We start from the raw sequence: 22367 nt of genomic DNA, 5'->3' as shown, positions 1-22367 counted from the left end.
TTTTTTTCAGATAGGACAATGAAATCAAAACTCATTAAAATGTTAAGATTAAACTAAAATGAGCAAGTTCTTTTAAAGCATCTTTTTGCAGTTTACAATTAGTTGACATACAAACCTAAACTGAAAGTAACAATTGGCTAAGCATAACTTTCTTAGCACATGAATTTAAAGAACATGAACAAAGCAATAAAACTTCAAGAAATTGCACCTCATGTTTACAATTTCTTAGTATTTTTGCAACTTCACATTGCTAATTAAAAAAAATCTGTTTTGTGCTAAGCAGGAAACACATAGCAATTTTTTTATTATTGATTTCAAGTTATACAGGGGTGTTAATGGCACAATCACGTAAAAAAAATGACCAACTTTATTATTGCTTCAAATGTCTGACTGACAAAATGCAGAGTTGGCATCCAAGAGAACAAAGTAGGAAAATTTCTGTTGGCACAAGTGCAAAAATGGGAGGGAGACATTACGCAAGTCAATGAGGTTGCAAGAGGTGACAGAAGGGTGTAGGTGTTATGTAGGCTTGGAAATATTTAGGGCAGAGGTGGAGTGAGATCTAGGTCATGGAAGTGGTGGGTCAGACTGAAGGTGAATGATACAGAGGAAATGGAGTTTAGGGACGGAAAGGGGCAATAATCTTCTAAGACAGCAGTGAACGAACATTACAGCTTTAATGACCTGAACTGCTAACATGTAGTTGTGTGCAGTTCTGGTTGCAACACAATAGGAAAGATGTTGAGGCTTTGGGTAAAGAAGAGGTTCACTGGGATGTTGCTAGCTAGAGGAGAGGTTGGACAAGCTTGGATTGTTCTCCTTAAAATGTCAGAGGCTGAGGGGCAACCTGATAGAAGTGTATAAAATTATGAGCGACATAGATAGGGTAGATAGAGTACCACTTTTGTGTGTGTTTTAAGTCCTTTTGACATGCAGTACAAAATATTAGGTATAATTTTATAAGCAATATAATAGACATTTCCTCATTTTAGTAATACGCAAGGCATCTTTGGAAACCTGTTTTTTGGCTTCAAAATTTATGATGCGAAGAAACTTGCAATTGGCACAGAAATAATTACTGCCATTTTCTCAAGTCTTCAGTTTAGATGAAGATATAGATTTTTTTTGCTTAAAATTAATGGTTTGGAATGTGTGGAAGCCAAATGGCAGGTGCGCACAAAATGCAATGATGCGCTGCAGCGCATTCCAGGCTTTGTGCCTGCGCACTGCAGTGCAGATGTCGGGTAGACATTGGAAATTAGACCCATACCCACAGGGATCTTTTACTTTGCCTTCAGCTCAGAAGAGCCCAGGGCCATTCCGTAGACTACAGAGCCGAGGATATGGGTATATTTCGTATCCGGCTCATCAACTTTATGAGAGTAATCCTGGCACATCTAGTGCTGCCCTCTACTTTCATTTGAAAGGCAACTTTTTTTGATAACCTATTTCAACTGCAAGTTTATGTTTCTAATTAATAGTTTCATATTTTAAAACAAAAGACTGGTATCAGGACAATTCATGGATAGAGCACTACTTTCCACCTCCTGGAGCTTACTGAGCCACGTAGAAGGGTTGCAGCAACAGCTTAACAAGTTTCCAAATCGGCTGCGAAAATTTAGTTCAGCCATGGGGCTAGCGTAGGCGACAACCAGATAAAAGGAAACTAATTATAAAAATTAAGAAAAATGCCCATGAATCTCCATAAAATTAATCCCAAAACAAACTAAAATAGCCTCAATTGATCCAGGAATTGATTAAGACCAGTTGATGCTGCTGACGATCAGTTGAACCTTCAGTAGGATTTCCCCAAAATGAAATTATATACTTCTAAAATTAAAGGATTCATTAAAACATTTAAACTGAAGAAACCCTTCGCCAAACATGACTGTTGCAACTATGTCTCACCCATTTAGGATACAAGATATACAATACATAGCCACCTCTAATGTAAAACTTAGTAAGGTTGATTGTAACATATGAACTTAAGTGATCTCATCTCCTCTACTGGGTGGGAAATGGGTAGTAAACTCAGTCAAATAATGAAAAGGGAATGGCAAGAAAATTCAAACCAATTTTTTACACTGATCTATTTTAATAACAGGTTGAAGATCAAAAGTAAACCACTGATTAATTCTGGGAACATCCAACCAAGAATACAGAGCAATTAGGAATTCCATTTCCATATGACCATAAGACAAAGGAGCAGAATTAAACCATTCGGCCCATCTAGCCTGCTCCACCGTTTGATCATGGCTGGTTTACTCCCCCACCCCCCCAAACATTCTCTTGCCTCCTCCCCGTAATCTTTGACACCCTTACTAATCAAGAACCTATCAACCTCTGCTTTAAATATACCCAATGACTTGGCCTCAATAGCATCTGTGGCAACGAATTCCACAGATTCACCACCCTCTGACTAAAGAAATTCCTCTTCATCTTTGTTCTAAAGAGACATCCTTCTATTGAGGCTGTGCCCTCTGGTTCTAGACTCTCCCACTACTGGAAATCTCCTCTCCACGTCCACTCTATCCAGGCCATTCAATATGCGGTAGGTTTCAATGAGATCACCCCCATTCTTCTAAACTCCACGCTCAAAGCCATCAAATGCTTCTCATATTAACCCTTTCATCCCCAGAATCATTCTCAAACCTCCTCTGGACTCTCTCCAATGCCAGTACATCCTTTCTTAGATACAGGGCCCAAAACTGCTCAATACTCCAAATGCGGTCTGACCAATGACTTATAAAGCCTCAGCATTACATCCTTGCTTTTATATTCTATAACGTCTCAAAATAAATGCTAATATTACATTTACCTTCCTTACTATCAACTCAACCTGCAAGTTAACCTTCAGGGAATCCTGCACTAGGACTCCAAAGTCCCTTTGCACGTCTGATTTCTAAATTATCTCCCTGTTTAGAAAATAGTCTGCACCTTTATTCCTTTTACCAAAGTGCATGACCTTACACTTCCCTACGCTGTATTCAATCTGCCATTTCTTTGCCCATTCTCCCTACCTGTCCAAGTCCTTCTGCAGACTCCCTGCTTCCTCAACACTACCTGCCCCTCCACCTATCTTTGTATCATCCGCAAACTTGGCCACAAAGCCATGAATTCCATTATCCAGGTCATTAACATAATGTGAAAAGTAGTGGACCCAACGATGACACGAGAAACACCAGTAGTTACCGGCAGCCAACCAGAAAAGGCCCCCTTTATTCCCACTCTTTGCCTTCTGCCAGTCAGCCAATTTCCTATCCATGCTAGTACCTTTCCTGTAATACCATGGGCTCCCATCTTGTTTAGCAGCCTCATGTGCAGCACCTTGTCAAAGGCCTTCTGAAATTCCAAGTAAACATCATCCACTGACTCTCATCTATTCTGCTTGTTATTTCCTCAAAAAAATTCCAGATTTGTCAGGCAAGATCTCCCCTCAAGGAAACCATGCTGACTTCAGCCTATTTTAGCATGCACTTCCAAGTACCCTGAAATCTCACCTTTAATAATGGACTCTAACATCTTACCAACCACTGAAGTCAGGTTAACTGGCCTATAATTTCCTGTCTTTTGCCTCCCTCCCTTAAGAGGGGAGTGACATTTGCGATTTTCTAGTCCTCTAGAACCATTCCTGAATCTAGTGATTCTTGAAAGATAACTACTAATGCCTCCACAATATCTTCAGCTATCTCTTTCAGAACCCTTGGGTATAGTCCATCCGGTCCAGGTGACTTAGCCACCTTCAGACCTTTCAGTTTCCCAAGCACCTTCTCCTTAGTACTAGCGACTACACTCAATTCTGCCCCAACTCTCTCAAATTTCTGGCATGTTGCTGGTGTCTTCCACAGTGAAGAATGACACAAAGTACTTATTCAGTTCATCCACTATATCTTTGTTCCTCATTACTATTTCTCCAGTGTCATTTTCTAGCAGTCTGATGTCCACTCTTGCCTCTTTTACTCTTTTAGTATCCTCTTATATTATTAGCTAGCTTACCTATTATTTCATCTTTTCTCCCTTTATTACTTTTATAGTTGCCTTTTGGTGGTTTTTTAAAACTTCCCAATCCTCTAGCTTTCCACTAATTTTTTTTAAACAATATTGTATGCCCTCTCTTTTGCTTCTAGGTCTTTGAATTCCTTTGTCAGCTACAGTTGCCTCACCCTCCCTTTAGAATGCTTCTTCAGGATGAAATGATCCTGCATCTTCTGAATTACTCTCAGAAACTCCTGCCATTGCTGCTCTGCCGTCATCCCTTCCAATCAACTTTGGCCAGCTCCTCTCTCATGCCTCTAGTTACCTTTACTCAACTGCAACACTGATACTTCAAATTTCAGCTTCTTGCTCTCACACTGCAGGATGAATTCTATCATATTATGATCACTGCCTCTTAAGAGTTCCTTTACCTCAAGCTCCCTAATCAAATCTTGTTCACTGCAAAACATCAAATCCAGAATTGCCTTTTCCCTAGTGGGCTTGACCACAAGCTGCTCTAAAATGTCATCTTGTAGGCATTCTACAAATTCCTTCTCTTGGGATCCAGTGATTTTCCCAGTCTACTTGCATATTGAAGTCCCTGATGACCACTATTTAGTTTAAAGCCCTATCCACAGCCCTAGTTATGCAATTCACCAAGACCCTGGTCAGAATAGCTCCCTCCTTCCCCCCCATACTGTTACAAATGTCCCATGAATTCAAACTCACTTCTCCCACAGCCACATTTAACTCTCTGATGTTATTGACCCTGTGCCAATTTGCACACAACTGTTAGCAATCCAGAGATTATTAGCTTTTTGGTTCTGCTTTTTAATTTAGTCCTTAGCTACTCAAATTCCCTTAGCAGAACCTCTTTCCTTGTTCTGCCACACCATTGCTACCCACGGACCATGACAACTGGATCTTTCCCCTCCCACTTCAAATTCCTCTGCAGGTCAGAGATGTCATGAACTCAGGCACCAGGCAGGCAACACAGCCTTTAGGACTCTCGCAATAGAGAATTGTGTCTATTCCTCTGACTATACTATCCCCAATTACAACTACATTTCTCTTCTCTCCCACTCTCGAGTGGCTCCCACATTGTCATAGCTAAGTTGCTCATTCTTTCTACAGCCACCACTCTCATCCTAATAGAATACTGTATTGACACAAGGGTAAAACCATCACACTGCTAGTTCAGAATAATGTTTTTTTTTGGGGGGGGGGGGAAGGGGGGGGTGTGTGGTCAGAACAGAATAGGTGTTCCTTTAAAGTGGCAATTTTGGTACACATAATGAAACTCCAATAATCAAGCATGCTCAGGACTGAGCATGGGACCCAGGGTCCAGTGATTGGAAAGGAAGCATCACCTGGTAAGCCAGATATTGAACTGTTGGGATTTATGAATCGTCCATCAACAGGTTTTTGAATTTTTCTGTAATACAAGCTTGTTTATCAAGAAACAAGGAGATATCAGACAGGGTAGGAAACCATGGCCCAGATTTTTTGAAGTGCCACTGAGCCTCCCAGTCAATGGTATAAACTGACTTTACATTAATTGACTATTAAAGGAAACATAGGAAGATTCAGTAATTACATTACATACTTAATGCTATTTTAAACAATTCTTCAAAAGTTGCCCAAATAACCAGTGCACATTGAATATTTGTGCAGCTGCATTGCACTGACCTCTATGTAGACTAGATTATGAATGTTAACAAATATCTGTGGTTTACCATGAATTAGTGATCAAATATTGTACAATCTAGAGGACAATAAAGAAAATGACTGAAGGAAAGTAATTAAAGATTGTTCTGTGTGTGGAAGATACTGAGTCGGGTCCCAGTTACTACCCTTTAGAGTTTGTTAAATTGGGCACTTGTTGAATCCCTGAAATTGGAGATAATTGTCCTCCCACAATGTTAATAGGCAGGGATAAACTGTTTCGTTATCAAATTTTATAGCAAATGTTTACAATTGGTTGGCTTGTTAGGTCTCAAGAGCAGATTACTTGTGGGGGTTTCGAATCTCCTCTCAATCAAATGAGATAGGAGTAGAAGTCAGTTAGTGATGGATGGTACAGATTTTGCTCATTTAATACACCAGTGTTCAATTAGAGGTTTTTTGGTTGTTTCTGAACTCACACATTCTAGACAAGATTGTCAATGTCATGATTACACATGGAAAATTTATGGAAGTCTGCTTGCCCTAAAGAGCTGACAGATTACCAATCTGTGAAATGAATACATTTTAAGCAGTATATTTTAAGCCCACAGTGATTCAAACTTTCTTCCCCACAATATTTTTTTATTTTGGGCACTACAGTACATTTGTTCAACTTAAACACAAACCTTTGACATATTTACCATTGTTCAGAATAATGGTATAAACATCAGATGGTTTCTAGCTCCTACACTCCCATCCTGAGTGCAAATATAGTAATTGTATTGGTTCACACAAGTTTAAAAATGCTGATGAAACCAAGATTATAGAAGAAGCCTCTAAAAGGCATCAATTTTGTAAAGAAACTCTGCATTTTGAATGAAGATTAAAAAAGTAATCTTCAACAGTAATTAGGAGTACGCCTCTAGTACAGTTTGAAAAATAAGATAATTCAAAGATTTAAAAGCAAACAATGTTGAGCTGGAAGGTCAGGCATTACCTTATTGAATGTGGAACAGAGCCATGCAACCTACTCCTGCACTTGTATCTTACTTGACTGGTGGTAGCAATTAATGACAATCTAAGTAGACTAGATGGATTAAATTAACCAATGGTTAATTGAATTGCAGGCAACATGCCATTTTCATGCTCCCTGCCAATTACAAATTACATAATGGTTCCATAGAGCCAAAGTCAAACACATTGGCTGCATGTTTCAGCAGGAGCCACAATCATCATCAAGCAGTGTTTAAAGCTTGACACACTACTGCATTAGATGTCATGATGTATATGGGCTATAACAAAATTTTATTCATGAATTATCTGCAGTCTTCTGATGGAAAATGACTGAATACTGTGGAGGTTAGCAGGAAGTACAATCAATGAAGTATAGAGTAGGCTATAACAATGAAGTGCCTCTCTCTCAATTATCTGACCCTTTGACTGAAGCTGCTCCCTAGAGTTGGATACGAGTGAGTTCACCCTTACACTTTAGCTCTTAATATTTATCCAGAGGGAGGACTGAGTAATTTATAAATATTTCAAATGTGAAAATCTTTTACAGGTCCTATATTTAAAAAGAGGAACGTAGCCACCAGTTTATACAATGAGACAAATTAAAGCCCATTAAAATTAAGTTTTATATAGTTACTATAAAATTGCAAAAATCTTTACCCCTACTATAGACTTTATTCACCATATTAAAATGTCATTAGCAATTTTGCAGCATTATTTGGCACAGGTAGCTACACTAATATGTTTATCTAATCTGTCAAGGAATGGATTCAATTTTTTTTTAAAAAAGGTCCCTTTTTTATTTTACTCTTAAAAAGCTACTTACAGCACAGTAACAAACCATTCACCCCACAAGTCCCTTGGTGTGTGTATTGCAAGAGCCTCCCCCCACCTCTGTCATATTCTATTAACACATTCCTCTTCCTTCATCTGCTTATCTAGCTTCCTTGCCTTGAAGGGTGTGATAAACGTATGACAATTATTCAAGGAACAGCAGCATACCTCTCCAAGGTAAGATGGTTAATACCCAAAATCGATAGGCTATTTACTTCATTGCAGTTTGTAGGAAATTAGTGCGATGCTTTCTTACAACTCAGTTTCAAGAGACAACACTTAATTGAATACAAATCTCTAGGAGGTCCTGAGAAATCCTTTGTGAAACAGTCCAAGTAAATTGTTAAACTAATTCTTGTCTGCCTTGGTCAGAAGCCATAAAATTAACTGACAAAAAGGTGAAATATTACACTGTTTTTCATTTTACTCCATTTGGGATCAGAGCAATTTCAAACCTTCGACTGCTATATCATTCTCAGATATTTCCAATGAACTCAATAGTACAGCATCTCCGCATCTCATTTCTAACAATGCGGGATATAATTCAATAGGAAATACAGGAAAGGGAGCAAATTGGTTAAATTGACAGACTATTAAACCAGAGACTTGGACTGATAAATGTGGAGACAAGTATGAATCTGACCCATTAAATAAATAATCTGAAATAAAAAGTTAGCTTCAGGAATGGTGACCATGAAACTACTGAACAGTCAAAGGCTCATCTAGTTCAAAGTCCTTCAGGGAAGGAAATCCATTGATTTTGTCCAATCTGGCCTACACAACACAAGATTGATAGCAGCGTAACTGATTATAAACAACCTTCTGAAATGGTCCAGCCAAATACATCAAGACATAGAAGTGATAAAACTGGATTGGTCACCTTACATTGACCCAGGCACCAGATTCCAAAAATCTAATGCAACAGAGTCCTTCTCACAAACATGAGCTGTCCCATTAATAATCAAGAGCTTGACACACCCAGATGTAAATCATGGATTTCAGATGTGCAGATGCCTCTATCACAATATCCAAGATGGCTTCAGAATCATTAGTAAAGGCAGTGGGCCTGAGAGTGCTCAACATCAATTGCAGACCATGAATTCTCATGGCTTCAGGTTAATAAAGGCAACAACAACATTTCCTGCTGACTACTACCTTATAAACTTCCTCTGCTCGTAAATGTGCATGTTGATCATCACTCGGAAGCAGAAATGTCTGCAAGGGGAAATAATTTGTTCTTGGTGCGTAACTTCAGTGCCCAAACTATTGAGTGGGTTAAAGAACCATTTAGTGAGCACCTCTTATGGACGTAGCTCCAAACTGGGCTTGCAGCAGATAGCCAACACAAGGTATAAACTTTAGACATCATCCTCACGAATTTATCTTTTGCAGTATTATTTGCCATTGTATTGTTAGGAGTGGCCAATGCACAGTTAAATGCCCTTATAATGGCCTAGCAAACCACACTTGTATCATTACCACTACCTATAAATAGATAGAATAAAACCTGATAGATCACTGGCATTGATCTAGACAATGAATATGGACATAGCTAAGCTGCTCCCAGCTTAGTCAACCTTGCAAAGTACTCCTCACAAACATCTGGGGATCATTGTCTAAACTGGGAGAACTATTCTGCAGAAAAGTCAAGCAAACTGACATTCATACTGAGAGAATCAAATTTTAACTGACCATGTGCCAGTCCACTCTATCACAATCCCTGAAGATGCCCTATCCTACTTGCAGAAGAGATCCACTGGAGGTGACAACAGTCTTATACAAACAGGACAGAGTAGCTGTTAAAGTGCTCAACATTTACTTTAAACCCCATACATTCAAGGACACCTTGGGTAGGAAAACTCCTCCTGATTACTACCTACTGTCCTCCCTCAGCTGATCAATCAGTACTCCATATTGAGTAACTAGTGAAAGCATGAGATTTATCAAGAGCACTGAGAGTAAGGGGTTCAGTGTCATCAAGAATGGCTAGATAGCTAGACTAGGTCTGCTGCAGATGGTGAGTGAACTTGAGGAATAAACCTACTTGACCAGTGATCTATCTACCAATGATAGTAATGATAGAAGGAACCACTGCACAATCCACATGAAGACAAAAAAAAAAATCACATCTCATTAGCGTGCTAATTGGGAGACTTAGAATAGATCTGGCATCTGAAAACTGGACATCTGAGTCCCCATAAACTATCTGCAGTAACAAAAATATACACCACCATAATCCATATGTTGTTGCCTGGTATATCCCTCAATCTACTATTATACCTAAAGCAGGGGATTAACCCTGGTTCAAGTGCATTAGGACAAAACAGGCAGCACAAAAGCCTGCTTAAAAATAAGATGCTAACCTGGAAGCACTATGTGTGCTAAACTGTATACAAAGATAAGCAATCCCACACTCATCAGATGAGAAATCTGCAGTCCTGTCACATCTAGTCCCTAAAATGGGGGCATACAGAAAGTGCCCATTTCAAGAACATCCCCATCCTCAATGGTGGTACTCTACATGCGAGTACTAAAAGGTTAAAGCATTACTTTTTGCAGCCAAAATTGCTCAAATATTCCATCTCAACTCTCTCAAGATTCCCATCATGAGCCAACAATTTAAATTTACTTCACATATAATGACTGAGAGCACAGCATACAGAGAAGGCTATGGAGCCAGACAGCTTCCCAGCTGTAGCACTGAGGACTTGTGCACTAGAACTACCTGCACTATTCAAGCTGCTCTAGTTACAACAATGCAATTTACCCAACAATATGGAAAATTTCCCAGCTATATCCTGTTCACAAAAAAAAAGGACAAATCAAACTGCTAATAATTGCCCTATCAGAGCAATCTCAATTTTCAAAGAGATGGAGGGCATTGTTGGCAGTATTTTCAAGCAACATGCAACTCACCAATAACCTGCTCACCAATGTAATTTGGATCCACCAGGTCCACCATACTCCCGACCTCACCTGTTTTGCTTCAAGCATGGACCTAAGAGTCAAATTCTAGAGGCGAAAGAAGAGAATGACCTTGCTATCAATGCAGGATATGACCAAGTGTGGCACTAAGGAGGCCTGGTAAAACTGAAGTCATTGATTAAAAACTCTAGTGGCTAGAATCATACCTATAGTTGTTGGAGGTTAATCATCCCACCATTAGAACATCATTGCAGGAGTTCCTCATAATATCTCAGACTAAACAATCTCCAAACTGCTTCAATGATATTCCTTCCATTATAAGGTCAGAAGGGGGATGTTTTCTATTATTGCATAATATTCAATTCATTTGCTCAAGAGTTGCAAATCAAAGATGTCCTTGCAGCAAGACCTAGGCAATATTCTGGCAAGGGCTGACAAGTTGCAAGTGAATTTACATTACAAAAATGCAAGGCAATGACCATCTCCAATAAGAGAATAACCAGCTATCCTTGATATTCAATGACATTAGTATCATCAAGTCCTTCACATTGATCAGAAACTCAAGTGGACCAGCTACAAACACTGGTTCCAAGACTAGGTCCCGTGGTGAATGACTTTTCCTTTCCACTATCTACAAGGTACAAGTCAAGAATGTGATGGAATTCTTTCTTGGAAGTTAAAACCTTAACGCATTCTATCTTGCTTTGGAAGTTGCCTGGAAGAGTGCAACTCCAACAACATTCAAGAAGCTTCACCCACTACAAGGAGCAGCCTACTTAATTGGAATCCCATCCACCACCCTCTTCATTCATTCCTTTCAACACTGCTGCTATGTACAAAAGGCACTGCATTTATCACTCAAACTACTGACAGCACCCCAAAAACTGCAACCACTACCACCAAGGACAAGGGCAGTAGGCAGTCGTAGACTACCCCACGGAAAATAAAAATCACACACCATATTACCATTACTTCATCACTGCTACATACCCAAACAAAACATACATTGAAGCAACTCAACCTCCCAAGGCTGCAATATCTACCATCTTGGTGAGACAAAGGCAGCAAGCACTTGAATGTCATTACCTGCAAGTTTCTCTACAAGTCACATGGCACCTTAACGCATTCTATCTTGCCAATCCTTCTTTATCACCGAATCTAAATTCCAGAGATCCCTAACAGCACTATGGCTGTACTTCCACCACAAGGACTGCGATGGTTCAAGGCAGCAGCATACCTCATTATCAAGGGCAGACAGTCCTGATATTACAAGTAATGCCATATCCCATAAAGAAATAAAAAGGTAAAATTTTGAATACATAAATATATCTTTGACTTCTTCACAATTAGTGGCAGACTTTCTGATAGTAGAAAACACTTGATTATGAACGTGATTTCTCGGAAACTAAAGGAGTTCTATATACACAACGTCACTGATTCCTGTAGACATGCCAGGGTGCTTCACAACTAATTATTTCTGTAATGGTAGTTGTCATCATTATTATGATTGTTATAGAAGGTATAGTTTAAGTGTACTACAAAAGGATCTTCACATAATCTTAACACTCTTGTACTTAGGTTTGCTTTTCAAAACATTTAGATGTCTTGCATTTGTCAAATTAAAAATACTGTTTTGTTACTCAATAGAAGTCCAACAATAAATAACTGATTAGGCAGAATTGTAGCAGCTCTGGTACAAGATCGAAAATTGAAAAAAGTTAACCTTTTGCTTTCTAAATTCTTGGTGGGGGGGTGGGGGGGAAATCACAATGATGCAAAACAGGAGGTGATTCAGCCCATCATCCCTGTATGGGCCCATGATGGACCAAGTTAATTCCACTCTTTTGCTCTATACGTAGCCCTGCAATTTTGTCTCTGGAAATATTTATCCAATTTCATTTCAATGTCAATACTGAATACACTTTCACCAATCTTTTTTGGCCATGAATTCCAGACTACTGCATTTCACTGCAAAAATGTTTCTTTATGTTGCCTCTTGTACTTTTCCAAATCACCTTTGAAATGTCCCTCTGATTAAAGTGTCACTGAAGACCGTAAGTCCTAATTATACAATTTTGAAAGCAATCAAGTTTGTTCAGCACGAGGGAGACTGATCTCATCTCCTCCAGTGTTTCCAAATAAATGAAGACCCTTATTCCTACCAAGTATTTTCTACACCTTTTCCAAGTGTGACTTCCATCCTGAAGTGCAGTACCCAGAAGTGAACACAATGCTCTCAATGACAAACAATAATCAGAATTTTATAAACATTTCCCATGTTGTGTTTTAAACATTGATTATTAAATCTTTGAATGCATTTTCTAATGATAATTATTGCCGCTTTGATTTCCATTGGAGGATCAGCTTTAAAATATACACTAATGAACTTAAACACTGCAAAGGAAAGCAAAATTGTTCTCACACTGAAAATATTTATACAAAGCCCAGCACCAAAAGGAGGAAAAATATTTTACAATTTCAATAGCACATATTCAGCTAAGTTGGATTTTCTTAAATTCGAAACTGATTTGTAGACTTGGGACATCTACCAGATTCTCAGATAAAAGTAAAATTAGAAGGAAAAATCAAGTATTAGCTGCAGAAAAGTTATTTCACAGTTTTCTATTTTCAGGCAATACACTGCTAGATGCTTGTGAAAGCAAGCCATCAGCAAATGTCTAAATTCAGAATATTTCTATTAATTGCATTGATCACTTGTCTGGAGAAGGATAACACCACCAGAGTAACTAAATCTGCCAATTTCACCAAATTGTGCACCCAAGTAAAGAACTGGATAGATTGAAGTGGGCCCCAAGATCGTCATGTGGCACTTCATAGAGCATACAGCATGGATACAGGCTCTTTGGCGCAATGAGTCCATTGCCATCCATAGTGCCCACCCAGCTAATCCCAATTTCCTGTGTTTGGCCCATATCCCTAAACCCTGCCCCTCCATGTACCTATCCAAATGCTTCTTAAATGATACTATTGTACCTGCCTCAACCACTTCCTCTGGCAGCTCATTCCATATACTCACCACCCTCTGCGTGAAAAAGTTGCCCTTCAGGTCCCTTTTAAATCTTTCCCCTCTCACCCTAAGTCTATGTCCCCAAGTTTTGGACTCCCCTACCCTGGGGAAAAGACTTACCATCCACCTTATCTATGCCTCTCATAATTTTGAACATTTCTATAAGGTTGCCCCTCATTTGCCTACATTCCAAGGAATAAAGACCTAGCCTGGCCAATCTCTCCTTGTAACTCAGGCCCTCTGGTCCTGGCAACATCCTTGTAAATCTTTTTTGCATTCTTTCTAGTTTAACCACTTCTTTCCTGTAACAGGTTGACCAAAACTGTGCACAGTACTCCAAGCGCAGCCTCACCAACGACTTATACAACTTTAATTTAATTTTGACGAATGTAAAATAATACATAATAGGTATTAAGGGGAACAAAAACAGGAGAATTTCAGAGTCTCCTTGACCTCTCCCTCAACTTTACAACATGGATTCAGAGAACCCCTAGTCTGAAATACTCGGTGGCATTTGAGCAACAACCACACTGGTTTGGATCTGAAGTTGCGCTAGGGACAATTTGCAGGCAAGGATGGCAGGTTTCCTTCTCAAAGGACGTTAACTACTTTTTTTTTTCAAAATCCAAGTCAGAAATGTTTCTTTTACTTCTGTCAACTTTTTATTTCTTTATTGTAAATTGAAAGTTCTCAGCTGCCATGGTGGTATTTGAATCACTTCTCACTAAGGATCTTTGACCGTTTCCCTTTCTACAGAGGCTGCTTGATCTGCTGAGTTTTCAGCATTTTCTGTTCTCCTGAACATTAGCTTAGGCTCCTGGTTACTTGTTTAATTGTGTAATAATTACTGTGCCCTTGGCCTAGAAATTACTTTGCTATCCTTCACTGGCATTGAAATGGACCCATGGATTATCCTGACGCTATTTGTGAAAGTATAACAAAGATCAAAAAATTCTCTTCCAGTTCCCAAAGCTACAACTGAGTGAATAAATGCTGCAAAGATGAAAGCTATCCTTCCAATGACTCAGAGAAGCCTGGTCTAGACTTGTGTTAGACACTGCTAAGGGTCACAAAGATCATCCAGGGCCATCACTCAATATTCCTAGCAGGTTGCCAGCAGGAAGATCTGCATAAACAGTAATACCGCAAGTGCAGGCTGTGAATGCCAGATCTTTGCAGAAGCCTATGCCTGTAGCAAATCCCTATACTCATTCTGCTTTCTTCTCTACAGCCAAGCATGGAGATTAGGTTACTTCCCTAATGCAGGAGGGAGCAGCATACCACTCATGTGGAAGAGATCAGCAGCATCCCAAATTGGATGTGAAACAGTTCAATGAAGAATAAAGCACTTTACACCATTCTGTATGAATGGAAGAACTTGTACCTCTTTCCTGCATAACGTCAGTTTGGTAGTATATAATGTTGCATTTGCCCACTGGTAACTGGATCGGAAGAGCCCAAATTGACTTAAATACAAACCTTAACACATGGCCACCTGATAAGAAATAAGTTTGGGATATTACACCTGGTCCCTGAGAAAGGGGATGGTTTGCTAGTGCACTGTTATCTCAGGCTCCTCAAGGAAAATGAATATTGTTCAAGGAGTCATTGCATACAAATTTTCTGGACATTAAATCTTTTAAGAAATAAATTGAAAGTAAAAGACTCAAGACTTGCAACACCCGAGCAAGCTCAAAATTTCAAATTAAAATTTTGACAAAAAAATACAATCTTTTAATGCAGAAAAAAACTCAGTATTGATGGAGGTATACCAAATCAATATGACCAATCATTTTCTCCTTTACATAACAGCAGCTTTTACACTTTTTTCCTTACCCAAAGTTCATATCTTCCTTCCATTAACTAACAAAATCAAAAAGCAAGTTTACATCTACATTTGCTGGACATCTGAAATAAAAATATAGAACACCTTCAGAAGGTCAGACAGCATGCATGAACATAAAAACAAAGTTTCAGGACAGTGAGTTTTCACCAAAACTAGGAAAAGTTGCAGAGAATTGGGAGGATGCAGAGAACTAAGGGAATGTATATGATAGATCATGAAAGATTGAACGACACAAAGATGGTAGAACTGGCTGAGAGAGTGGTCAAGGTTTGTTAATCACAGCTGATCAATCTGGAGGATAGAAAATAAAATATAATGCTGAAACTGGATAGAAAATACTGCAGGTTCTGAAATCTGAATTTAGAATGTTGGAAATTGTCAAGTCAGCTAGCATCCCTGAAAAGAGGGAAAAAACTAGTTAACATTAAGGTTGACAACTCTTCATCAGAACTGGCTAAACTTTACAAACTAGAAAAGCTGGTTACCTGGAATTATTTAATTCAGTGTTGAGTACAGTGGGCTATATTGTACGTAGTTGGGAGGTAAGATGCTGATCCTTGAGTTTGTGTTGGACTTCATTGGAAAAGTGTAGTAGACCAAACACAGATAAGACAAAATGGGACAATAAAGGTGACAACCAACTGGAAGCTCAAGTCACCCTTGCAGACTGAAGAGGAAAACAGTCATCCACTCTGCATTTGGTTTCTCCAATGTAAAATAAACCAAATCATTAGCAACAAATAGTGCAAACTAAATTAATACAACAAATGAATCACTGCTTCACTTGGAGCATTTGGGTTGTTGGATGGTGGGAAGGGGAGCAGTAGAAAGTCAGGTGTTTTCTTATGTGTAGGGAGATGGAGAGTGAGCTTCAGTTGAGATGGAAGAATGAATTTGGGTGTTGCAGATGAATGCTGGGAGGGGAGAGGAAGATGCAACTGGTTGGCAACATCACATTGCAGATGACTGAAATTACAGAGGATAATTTGTTGAATGCGGTAGCTAGTGGTGTTGATGGTGAGGACAAGGAAACCCCATCCTGGCTGTAGTTGTGAAGAGTGTGGGTGAGGGCAGAAGTGCAGGAAATAGAACAGAGGTAGTTGAGAGTCCCTGTCAAATATGGAGAAGACATAGTTAAAATCAAGATCATTGGTTAATAATTGGAGGATTATAAAAAGGATAATAATCAAGTGGCAATCAGCTGATCTCAGATACAAAGTAAATTGTCTGCCTATCAAACTAGTCTGGATAGGCCCACATGAGAATAGTTAATTTGCTCAATAGTAACCAAGATTCAGCTTCAAGAATAAAACAGCTTAACTTCTCGTAATACCAAAGTAATCAAAAATATCTGCAATTTACCTACAAATTGACATGATCAAAAATATACTGTGAACAGATCCATTCATAATTCTGTTTATCACCAAATTAAATAATGGTTCCTTTGTGCTTAAAAGTATAGAATTAAAACCATTTTATACAATAATTACAAATGCTGGGGGAATCTAATACACATAATCATTTACTCCCACACCATCATTCCTCAGCCCAGTAAAGCAATTCCCCATTTGTAACAAGAAAACCAGAAGAAATAAAAATCAAGATCCAAAATGGATGAAACAATTTTACAACTTTTAGTAGACAGAGCAAATACTTAAATTGATGAATGTACAAGTACTATTGCATGAAGAATCGACTATTCACAAAGAATCCTCAGGATCAGCCCCATGAAAGCCACAAAAACATCATCGCAGGAATCCATCTGGTTAACTCTCATTTTGCTTCCATATTCTCCCCCAGGAAATAAATTTCCAAAATTCCAGATATGATCTTTGCCATTTACTAAATTATAGTTCAGACCCCATGTCAACAATCTTACAATAACAGCCAACTTGCCTCTCAATTTCTTGCTTTACCTGAATCTGAAGTGTGTTATCAAGTCGCAAACACTAGAAATTTAAATACCAACATAAAGGGGTGAAAATACTCAGCAGGTCAAGCAGCAACTGTGACAAGTTAATTTTCACATTGATGATCTTCCATCAGAAATTGTTTCTCTTTCCACACATGCTGCCTATTTCCAGCATTTTCTTTGCTAACTGTGTGACTCAGTACAAGAACACTTTAATCCTTCCAAATATTTCCTGGATACTTAATTTTTGTTAAAAAGTTTCACTACTTTTTCCAGCAGTAGAAATTTCAAATCACAACCCATCCCCATTTCACTCCATCTAGCACATTCTAATCCAATCACTTAATCCTTTTGCAGCCTGAGAGTCTTCACATTTACAAATGCATCTAGTTTACATCAACAAACTTCAACTCATTCAATCAGTACTCCCTTTTAAGTCATAGATTGTAAAATACTGAGAGTCATAAATTAATCTTTCTAGTACTCTCATAATTGGAATTACAGAATGTTACAGAACAGGAGGCAACTGTTTGACCTGTGAGGTACACACCAAGTTCTAAGAGCAATCCAGCTAGCCCTCTCCCCATAATACAAATTCTCTTTTCAGATACTTACTCAGCTTGCTTTTGAACATTACAATTTAATCTGCCTCTTTATCCATCTCTGGAAATGCATTTCAGGCCCAAACTATTCACTGTGGAAAAACAAAAATATTCATCTCTCAGCTAGTTTCGCCACTCAACTTCATTCTATACCTCCTAGTTTCTTGACCTTCTGTCAATGGAAACTGCTTCTATCTACTTTATCTATACGCTTCATGATTTTATATATTGCTGACAGATTCTCTTGCAGACTCATGTTTTCCCAAGGCTCCTCTCATCCAATTACATATCAAAAACCCTTCAATACTGGAATCATTTTGGTAAATCTCTTCTGTTCCTTCACTAAAGTCTACACATTTCCTAAAGTGTGGTACCAGAACTGGATACAATACTCCCAATTATGGTAGAATCATTATTTTATAAAGATTATGGGTTCCCTGCTCTTTTAAACCTTCATGCTTTTCTTTTAAGGAAACCTTTTCTCAAACTACCCTGCCACTTTCAACAAATTATGTCCTTATACCTCCAACTCTGTTCTTGCATCTCTATTGTTTATAATCCCATTATTCTTCTTACTAAAATGCAATACTTCACATTTTTACCATTAAACTTTATTTGCTTCCTATCCGTCTATTCCACCAGCCTGTATACATCTCCTTGAATTCTGCTACTATCCTCCTCACAGTTAACAAAACCTCCATGTCATCAGCAAACATGGGGAAATCAGGGCACAATTTCTAGATCAAGTCATTAACAAAAAATTTATAAATAGTGGTCCAGGTACTGAGCATTGGAGAAAATGTCTGCATTCCTCCAGTCTGAAAAACATTTTCTCATGACTATTTGTTTCCTGTTACTTCACCATTTTTCTATTCATCCTGGCAGTCTCTTATTTCATAGCCTTCAATCTTGACAAACTTTTATGTGGCACCCTAACAAACAACTTTAAGAAGTTCAAGTACACTACATTAACCACATTTCCCTCACTGAAGCTTTCCATTACTTCAAAAAAAATTTCTCATGTTAGACAGACACAATTTGCCTTCAATCCACATGTCCAAATGACTATTACTTCTATCCCAAATTACTTTGTTTTTTTTTGAAAAGAGTCATACAGAACAGAAACAGACCCTCCAGCCTGACTAAACCATGTAATCCAAGATGCCCATCCACGTCAATCCCATTTTGCTGCATGTGGCCCATATCCCTCTATTCCTTTCCTATCCAGGTACCTGTCCAAATGCTTTCTAAACAGTCTGAGTGTACCTGCCTCTACCACCACCTCTGGCAGCTTATTCCACCTTTGAAAAAGACTGACCATCTCCCATAATTTTATAAACCTCTAAAAGGTTACCTCTCAGCTTCTTGCACTCTAGTGAGAACAATCTCAGCCTATCAAATCTAACTAAAGCCCTCCATTCCAAGCAACATCCCAGTGAACCTCTTCTGTACTCTTTCTAGTACTACCACATTCTTTCTATCGTGGGGTGACAGAACTGCATACTAAGTGTAGCCTAATCAATATCTCATACAGCTGCAATATGATGTCCCAACTATTATACTCAAATACCTCTGCCCATGAAGCTTGCCCAATGTAAGCTAAAAATCCTCGTTCATTACCCCATCTACCTGCGTTGCCATTTTCAGGGAGTTATGAACTTATACCCAAAGGTCGTTCTGTATAATAACACTTCTAAGGTTCCTGCCATTTACTGTACGTGTCTGGCCAATATTAGATGACCCAAAATGCATTACCTCACACTTGTTTGGATTAAATCTCATTTGCCACCATTTTGCCCAACTTTCCAGCCGACCTATGTTCCTCTGTATCCTTGGGCAGCTATCTACAACTCCACTAATCTTCGTATCATCAGCAAACTTGCACACCAGACCATAAATCATTAATATATGAAAAACAGAAGTCCCAGCACCGATCCCTGTGATACATCTAGTCAGTAAAACAAATCTCCACCACTGCCCTCTGCTTCCTATCACTAAAGAAATTTTCAATCCAGTTTCTAGATTGTTCCCAACAAGGGAAACAACTGTCAAGATTAAACTGACTGTCCTGTAGTTACTGGCTTTCTTCTTCAATCTTTTTATTAAGTTTCAAATAAAACACAACAATAGTAATTATACACATGATACAAAGAGATCAGGATTACAATAATAAGTTAACATATACAGACACAAGGAGTAAGATATATAATCTGAACCCTCCAATCTTGTTAATTGAACATGAAAAAGATTTAAAAGAAATTTGATTATATATAAAAGCCAAAATTAAAATAACAACAAAAAATAATAATAAACAAAAACTAACCAAGAACTAAACAAAAGCTGGGCTATCGCATTCCTTCAGTTAAAAGCATTATGTCATTAACTCCACTCCTCTATATTCAAACAGGAAGTTATTGAAAAGGATTCGAAAACAAACAGTCTACTTATATATATGAAAATGCTGGATAAATGGGCTCCAAATTCCTTCAAATTTGACCGAAGGATCAATAGTACCACTCCTAATTTTTTTCCCCAAGTTTAAACATGTTATAGTTTGATCTGGCTTTATTTCTGCACCTACTCTCAAATAGTTACAAATTGCCAACCTGAAAACAAACTTTTTTTTAAAAACTGTTCAGTAATGAATCATCACCCATGCTGATATATTACCTTAATTCCACAAACCCAAGTTTGGGTGATAATCTCTTGCAAGTCATTTTAATTTTTATTTTGAATAGTACATAAAAACAAATTTACATTTCAGGATCAGGAACATATTATTACAGGATCTCAAAACATATTGGGAAGCAGAGCATGCTAAATCTACTGCAGCATAATGTAACAGGAAGGAATCAAGACTATTCTCCACTCCCCAGAGACATTCACTTCAACTCTGGAAAGACAGTGGTTGGTAGCAATTAGGTCTGATCCCACCTGCATGTGGATAATGGGAAAGTCCAATAACCCATTGCTCTAACCACGAACACCAAATCAATTAGCACTACAGCACTGTTGGATTATCAGCAAGCCATTTATGTTTTCTACCAATATGAATACTGCCTGAGGTAAAACCTGCAAAACTTGAAAACAAGGTGTACATCTGTACTTGAAGGGAAGCAGATCCTGAAAGAAAGGTCTCTTTTTACAATTTCTGCCCAATGACCTGCTAACTTCAAATGTGCAAACTATCATTTATTAATATAACAAAAAGCTGCGGCCTACCTGAATATTCTTTTCACACTCAGTTTGTTGATGAAGAACAAGTTCACTTTCCAACACAAATTTTTTTCCACACTTATCACATATCTGCATTCGACTGTGAGTGACAGTCATGTGTTTTTCAAGATACCAACGATTGTTGAAGACTCTGGGACATTTTTCACAGGTGAGATTCTGCTTTTCTTCAATCTGCTTTTCTTTCTGTGTTGGAGGTTTAGAAATTTTATTTTTTTTCTTTCTCTGTTCAGGTAACTGAATCTTTGCACTTTCCCTTGAAAGAGTTGTTTCTGTTGTTTTCAATCTGGTCATTTCCTTAGGTTTTCTGTGTTTGATATCTTCTGTTTCTTCATTACTTTGTCCATTATCTTCTATGTCAATACCATCATCATCCTCATCATCTCCTTCATCATTTTCACCATCACTCGAGTCAACCATGGCTGATTTTTCAGACTGTGAAGTTACACCTTCTGTCCCTTTAGACACATGTAAAGTCTGATTATTAAGGTTCACTTCAACAATGATTTGCTCCCGGTTATAGGATCCTTGGTCATCTGAGTCAGAATCTTCTGCATCTCCTTCCATTCCATGAACATCTTCAACTCCTTTACTTTCTTCATAATATGTTCGATCTCTTGCTTTCAAGTGTCGTTTTGCCATTGTATCCTCAACTTTCACCAGATAGGGTTTATTCCCTTCTCTAGGGCAAATCTTGGTTGATAAATCAAGTTCTCTGTCAGCATTACCATAAAATTGAGGGATCTGGGAGCACTGTTTTCCCTCCTGGGCCATTCCAGCAACATAAGCACAGTTGTCAATCAGATTCTTGCAAGAGTTGACGATGTTATTCATTTGAAGGTCCCAAACTATATTTACCACCTCCTGTACATTACATGCATTCACATTAAGTCTAGATGTATAAATAAAGCATAGGATCTGCCTGAAAGTTGCCGACGTTAAGATTACAGTAAAAAGTTCAAACTGCTGCAATTGCTTGGTTTGTGCGAAGAGTAATAGAAAGAACCAGCTGAAAGCAGTCTGCTCTATTTTGTTAGAAATAAGTGACTGCTTCTGTTTTATAACAATGTTGTCATCACAGAGGTGAGGCTCAAACATGCGCTGTTTTGTTTGTCCATCAAACATGTACAATGGAAACAAATTCTCCTGTAGAGGGTACCCACAGAGAAGATAGAAATATTTTCAATCTTTAGCTGCAATAAGAAGAAACAAAATTTGTTACCTGAAAAATGGTAAGCTTATTACATGTGGAATTTTGACAACTACAAGAAAGCAAAAAAAACCAGCAGTTTACAACCAAGTAACGAATTGAAGGTACAGCATGCTTCTTCAAAT

The 22367-nt window shown here is 38.3% G+C and overlaps 1 protein-coding gene across 1 annotated transcript in view; it reads right to left on the bottom strand.

Annotated features, from left to right (window-relative positions):
• Positions 1-22159, bottom strand: part of LOC127582891 (zinc finger protein 652-like) — a 48628-nt gene extending 26469 nt beyond the window's left edge. Inside the window, 2 exon segments of the mRNA XM_052038532.1 lie at positions 21021-22141; positions 22144-22159. Of these exon segments, the coding sequence (XP_051894492.1) occupies positions 21021-22141; positions 22144-22150 (1128 nt within the window). The 5' untranslated portion in view covers positions 22151-22159.
• Positions 22160-22367: the final 208 nt, after the last annotated feature.

Source organism: Pristis pectinata, chromosome 25 (genome assembly GCF_009764475.1).
Source record: "Pristis pectinata isolate sPriPec2 chromosome 25, sPriPec2.1.pri, whole genome shotgun sequence".
NCBI classification, from domain to species: Eukaryota; Metazoa; Chordata; class Chondrichthyes; order Rhinopristiformes; family Pristidae; genus Pristis; species Pristis pectinata.
The sequence above is the reverse complement of the archived record's forward strand: the minus strand, read 5'-3'. Positions and strand labels throughout refer to the sequence as shown.